The sequence below is a fragment of the Otolemur garnettii genome, unplaced genomic scaffold (assembly GCF_000181295.1).
Source record: "Otolemur garnettii isolate 467f Iridium unplaced genomic scaffold, OtoGar3 scaffold00025, whole genome shotgun sequence".
Lineage (NCBI taxonomy): Eukaryota > Metazoa > Chordata > Mammalia > Primates > Galagidae > Otolemur > Otolemur garnettii.
Window position 1 is genome coordinate 20,828,948 of NW_003852420.1, and position 6,672 is coordinate 20,835,619.

General features: G+C 49.8%; 1 protein-coding gene across 3 annotated transcripts in view; it reads right to left on the reverse strand.

The window, feature by feature from the left end:
- AGO1 (argonaute 1, RISC catalytic component) overlaps positions 1–4,667 on the reverse strand; it is a 38,454-nt gene extending 33,787 nt beyond the window's left edge. For all 3 annotated transcript variants that reach the window (XR_002772901.1, XM_003788178.3, XM_023512147.1), the window contains exon 1: positions 4,410–4,667. Coding sequence is in view for 2 of the 3 variants with exons in the window: in XM_003788178.3 (XP_003788226.1) it covers positions 4,410–4,434 (25 nt within the window). In the remaining variant the exon portion in view is untranslated. The remainder of the gene's footprint in view (positions 1–4,409) is intronic.
- Between the last annotated feature and the right edge of the window lie 2,005 nt (positions 4,668–6,672).

The following is a 6,672-nucleotide window of genomic DNA, read 5'->3' on the forward strand; positions in this document are numbered from 1 at the left end:
AAAAAAAAAAAATGCTGAAGAAGGGCTGGGAGTTTGAGTTATCAATAGCTTACCCTGTGATCCCAGCACTTTAGGAAGCTGAGATGGGAGGATTACTTGAGCTCAGATCCCATCTCTACTAAAAAATAGAAAAAATTAGCTGGGCACTGTGGTGAGCGTCTGTAGTCCCAGCTACTCAGGAGGCTGAGGCTGGAAGATCACTTGAGCCAAGGAGTTTGAGGTTGTTGTGAGCTAGGCTGATGCCACCACATTCTAGCCAGGGCAACCAAGGGAGACTTTGTCTCAAAAAATAAAATAAGATAAAATGCTGAAGAAGGAAGAGACATTGGCTTCATGCCTGAACACCTGCAACTGCCCAGAAACAATTATAAATAATGACACAAGATTCTTCCCATGCCCCACTGATCCTTCCACACAGAGGGAGGGTCTAGAAGGTCCAGAAGGGATAGTAGCAGAAAGGATCAATTGCAAGACTAAAGGGGCCCCTGGGAAAGGGGGTAGGGCAGGGCCAGCTCCAGCTACTTTCTCTTCTCTAGCCAGTCTGATTGCTGCCCCCAGTCTTATTTTCAGCCTAAGAGAAGCCTTTGTTCTCAGCTACTATTGTCCTTAGCAGTAGAAGACCAGCCTAGGTGGGAGGAGAAAAGGATAAACCAGCCCAGGACCTCCAATTACCAGAGCTCAGCTTTCACAATCAGATAGGGTAGGAGTGGGAGGGGGATGGAGCATATATACATATACACACACACACACACACACACACACACACACACTCAGCTGAGGGTCAGGAAGAGGTCAGAACCATTCAAGGGAGGGGCATGCTTCCTTCCCAGAGCTAAGCTGTACTGTCTCCCTCTAACCACCTGTCAAACCCAGCCCACTCTGCAGACAGGGAAACGGAGGCCCAGCCTAAAGGGAAATAATCTTCAGAACTCAGGTATACTGGGGAAGTGAAAGCCTAACTACTAGAACCTGGCCGCCTATCCCAGAAAGAGTTAGACAGAAATTGCACACAAGCCCATAGACACACATTCCCATCACACACATCCAAATACACACTTAGAACTTGACAGTTTACCTTTCTAAACATACCCTTTACAACCCTAGCCTCAGTTCTTCAAAGGCAGGCACTGTATCTGCCTTAGTCACTGCTTAATCCATAGTGCCTGGCACACACACACAAGAGGTGTTCTTTACACAAATATGAAATGAATGAACAAACATATCCACACACAAGCACACTCAGCACACAAATGCCTGAACACCTGCAACTGCCCAGAAACAATTATAAACACTGCACAGGACAAACACATATCCTTGTGGGCGTAGTTGGTAAAAGACACTCTTCCCACCTCCAAATTCTTAAATTCCATTCACCTTCTTAGTCTCTCAGGCTAAATTATCATTTGGTGCCTTGGGAGAAAGACATCCCCTAGAGCTGGGGGCTGGGTGGAAATGATGAAGGATGGGACACTCTAGCCTCAAAGCCTTCTCTTTCCTAGAAACAGGACTACACACCAAACTTAGCCTTAGAGCAGCTTCCTTTACAAGGAAGATTTGGGAAAACAGGGGACCCACATCCCCAGTTCATTCCTAAAGTAGGGAAGGCTGGAGGACACAGGAACCTCTCTCCCATTCCATTCCCCTGAAAGCTAACAGCAGTACAAAGTCGCCCCCACCCCCTTACCCAAGCTCTCAGTCTGAGAAAGGGAGACACTTCCCTTCAGACCCAGACAGGGACAGACGGCCACTTTGTGATGCAGATGAGGGCCCCAGCACAGAGGACAAAGCTTGGGCCTAGAGGGAAAGGGGCGGGCCCTACTCTTCAGACAAAAGCAAGGAGGGAGGGTCTCTGAAAAGGACACTCCCCCTCCCCCATCCCCAACCAACCCAGAGAAGCAAAAGTAACAGAGCTGAAAGCCGTAGCTCAGGATTCTAGCCTGGCAGTTCTGAGGCCCACATACCTCCCAAGGAGCCAAACTGCCTATTCAAGACATAAACTCAAAGCTAGATTAGTGTGCGAGTAAGCAAAGCCTAAAAATGATTTGTTCTCACATGAGTATATACACGTTATTAAATATCTACCTATATGTTTGTGCACAGTTCAATTAATTAACATGTATTCTGTTTTGAGGCCTATATTCCAGATTCCATATATAAATCAGACACTGCCTCTACCCTCAGGGAGTACCCAGTACAGGGCATGTGCTTTGAACACACCTGAGCACAGAAGGCATACCTGGACAAAAGCCCAGTGAGACCAGCAACAATGCCTTAGTTTTGTGTCCTCAGGACACCACTCCCACTTCTTCCAAAAGAGTCCTTGCCTAGGAAGGAGAAAGTTAAGGGGCCTCTCCAGGCTCAGCTTCCTTAGTAAATTTCAATTATACCCTTTGATAAGGCTAAGTCTGTCCTACCAGGCTTTTCCCAAGGCTACAGCAAACTCCAAACACCAGACTCTAGCCCCTTCCCAAGAAGTTTATTTCTTGTAACAAACAAAAGTCTAGTATTTCATCACTCCAAAGGCCATCAGTAATTCATCAGAATAAAATCATTAGCAGTCTAGAATGGATGCTAGCTCCCAGCAATCTGTGTGGACTTCAGTGATTCACCACCACTCCCCACTCCACCCAGCTACTCTAGTCCACAGGTTACTGGAAATCTAGTTTCCAGCTTAGAAACCCAGAATTTCATGGGATGGAGAGAGAGGGTCCTGATGGAGAGAAGTAGCCTGCACTGAAGTCGGTTGCTCCTTAGAACTATAACAGTCTCTATAAGGTTGTTAATTTTAGGGAAAGTAGTCACTAAGTACATATAGATCACTAAATGGGTAACTTGATAGTGGTGGTAGGAGCTATTTCCCTGGGGGAAGAGGGAGGTTAGGTATGAAAGACACAAATTTTTCCACCAGTAATGAAATTCATATCCCACATGCAAATCCGATTCCCACCTACAGATCAAATGCAAGAAAGTACGAGAAAAGGCCTAAAAGATTTCCTAAAAGTCCAGACTGCTCCTCACATCACAGGGTAAGGCACTTAAGACACAAGAGGTAATGCTAACCCCCAGCCCATCCTTAGGACTCCAGTCTTCTTGGAGTAAGCCTGCCTCCGTTTCTCCTCTGCTCTTAATCTTTTCTCCTGATTGCCTATAAATAAGTGAAGACTATCATCCAGGACTTACCAGGGTAAAGGTATAAACTCGTCCCTTCCCCCAACTTGTTTGTAGCAGATAGACTAGCTCAGGAAAATTGGCACTAATGACATTGCCCTGACAGTTTCTGGGGAGTAGAGAAAGGAAAAAGGAAAGATCCCCAATGGGAGACAGCAGCCACGAAGATATTAGAATCTGTAACCTCTAGAGAATTCAATGGAAAAAGGTAATTATCTTTGGATTAAAAACCCCATCTCTGTTCAGCATTGGACCAGAATGTTGCAAACCAGGCAGAAAACTCCTTCTAGGTAGACCTACTCCTGTCCTTGGTCCCTCGGTAATCAACACCTTTTCTAAGGCCTAACTTCAGGAGGATCTGCCCCCCAAACATTGCTTGGTTCCCAGTCTTTCCTCATGTGGCAGAAAAAGGCACTTTGGCAGTATTCCTCAACCTATTCTTGGCAAACTGTAACTGAGGGGCCTCAGGGCCAAGTGTAAGAGCCCCCCAAGATGGGGGAAGGGAACCATTTCCATTTACGTTCTGCCACCATAACCTTACAGAGAATGCACCCCATCAGCGCGCTCCTTTTTCCAAGCCAAACAGGGAGGGGGAAGGGTGGGGGTATTCGGACAGCCACGCCCCCACCACGTCGGGCAGCCCCTTCCAGCTGCCACCTCCCGCGCATGCTCTGGCGCCTCCGCTTCGGCTCCCCAGATTCACGGGGGGGAATCCCAAGGCTGGGTCCCCACCCACCACCCCCTGACCCTCGCCCCGGCGTCAGGCCCGGCTGGGGCGGAGCTCACAGTCCAGCTCTGGCGCCTTCTCCCAAGGGACATTAGCCTAGCCCAGCCCAGTCTGGCTGAGCCCCCGCCCCCAGCATGAGGTAGTCCAAGCCCATCTGTGTCGCCCCCCTCCTCTCGGGGACACCTGGAGCCCGCCCCCTGCCACCTGCCGGGCCTTTCCGTAGGCCTACCCGGATCTCCGGGAGTCTTTCCATGCGTTCAGGCCCTTCTCCCAGACTACTTCCCACCCGGAGGATTGCATAGAGCCTCCTTGGACAAACGGGCCCCATCTCAGGGATCTCTTCGCATGGTTCTCCCCCGGAACTGTACACAGCCTCCTTCAAACTGAGCCCCCATCCCAGGAGAACCCGTCTCATCACTCAGTAGCCCTTCCCTCACTCGGAAACCACGCTCTTCACGCGGAAGCGCCTTGGTCCTCGGAGCATGCACCATCCCCACTTCCTGGGATCCCTTACCTGCTCCCGAGGGTCCAGCTTCCATCCCATATACCCGTGCGGAGGTCTGGCGGCCCAGAGATTGTGGAATCCAGTGTGATGGGCCTAGGTACTCCGCACTCTCGTTGCTCGAGCTCCCGGGCCGGGCTCGGCTCTGCCACCAAGCCCGGCCGCTCGCGCCGCCGCCCCCGCAGCCTCCGTTGCCGCCGCCGCCGCTGCCGCCGCGGAGCTTGCAGCAGCTCCCCCTGCGAGCGCCCGGCCAGCTGCCAGTGCGCAAGCGCGACCGCCAGGCCCAGGGGGCGGACGGGAACAAGTCAAGCGGGGCGCTCCGATGGCAACAAAGGCCAATGGAGAGGGGCGGGGGCACCGGGGACCGGAGGCAGCGGCCCCTGGTGGTCACCCGTCACCATGCAGCCCAGCGGGAGGGCTCCGGTAGAGGCGCCCCGGAACCGCGCGCAGCGGCTTAAGTTGGGCGGGACAGAGAGGGACACCCCTTAGCAGCAGCCTCTCGCCCTGTGTCTTCTTCCCAAACAGGTCCCTCCAAACCAACACACAGCTCCCGCCCTTAGCAGAGCCACACACGCACATTATAGGAATCCCCACCTCCTTTCCCAGACCCCATCACAGTTGAGCGCCCCATTGTCCAAGGGCCGTGCCTCCCACCTCTCCTTCCAATCACCCTCATCCTCAAGTCTTGGCTGCAAAGCAAGTGCCTCCTCGAAGTCTTTCCTGGTCCCTAGTCACTGAACTCACTGACGCCACCCTCTCTTCCAGGCCTAGTGTTGGATGCTGAGACCAGATATTTAAGAGACACTGCCTACCTTAGAAGATGCCACAGTATGAACTAAAGTGAGACGACAGAGCTCTATTTGCAGGACCTGAGAAGCACCTACCTCCACTCTCTCACCTAGAGCTCAGGCTTAAACTCTGTCAATCTACTTTTACCTTCACCATGTCACTTAGGTGACAGTTTATGTTGAAATCCAAAGGATAATTTTCAGTGATTTCTCCACAGCATCTGACATTGTGCCTCTCCTTCCTACTTAGCTTCAGCATTTTCTTAAGTCTCCTGCCTAAATACTTTTCAATCTTCTTCAAAGGACCCTCCTGATTTTGACCTTTAACTAAATGTTCACTGGGGTTCCCAACCCAGCTCTTATTCCACTCTCCTGTCTGCCCTTGAAGGTATCGTCCACATTAAGGCCCAGCATAGCACAACTATCCTTCCAAATCTCTATTTCCAACCAAGTCTCAGACTTAAATATCCAAGTGTCTGCTGGACAGCTCCACCTGGATACTAGCACTTCAAATTTAAGGAGTCTACACCAAAGCCTTTATCCTTCTCCCACAAAAGTGCTTGCCCTTTGCTTTCTGTCTCAGTGAATGGCACCTTCATATAAGAAATGACAGTTCCTCTCTTTTGTTCTGTCTCTTCAGTGGTTCACCACCTCTTGACATGTTTACCTCCCAAAGTGCTCTGACATGATCCCCTCCATTCTGATTCCTTGTGCTAGCATAGATAGACCCTCACCATATCTTGCCAGAAGTATCACAACCACTTCCTTGCTAGTCTTACAGTTTCTGGGGATTCCTGTTCTCCCTTCTGCTGCAGTAATGGGCAGTAAGAGACCCGATTCAAACATCACTTTCCCTTACTGTCATTCATATATATTCATTCATATGTATTTTTGCTGTTTGCTTTACACTAGATGCTATGCAAAGCCCTGGAACTGAAAAGATGGACCAGCCCTTACTCAAAAGGAGATTAATTTCTGACACTTGTCGTAACATTCCTTGCTTCTCATCAGCAGAGGTTCTCAAACAGCAACCATCAGAATCACCTGGAAAGCTTGTTATAATACTGTTAAGCCCTGCCTCTAGAGTTTGGGATTTAGTAGGTCTTGGATGGAACCCAAGAATGTGCATTTCCAACAAGTTCCTGGTGAGGATCCTGATACTGCTGAGGATCACACTTTAAGAGCTACTTTTCTACAGTATAAACTAGTGGTTAACAACAAGGACCCTACAACTGCATTGTGTTGGTTTCAATCCTGGCCCTGCCATTTACTAGTTGCATAATGTGGCAAATTATCTAACTTCTCTATGTCTCAGTTTCCTCCTTTGTAAATGACAATATAACAGTACCTACGTCATTGGACCCCTGTGAAAATCAAATGAGTTGATACATGAAAAGACTTTAGAACAGTACCTAAAAGAATGCAAGCAAAGGCTCGGCGCCTATAGCTCAACCGGCTAAGGCGCCAGCCACGTACACCTAAGGTGG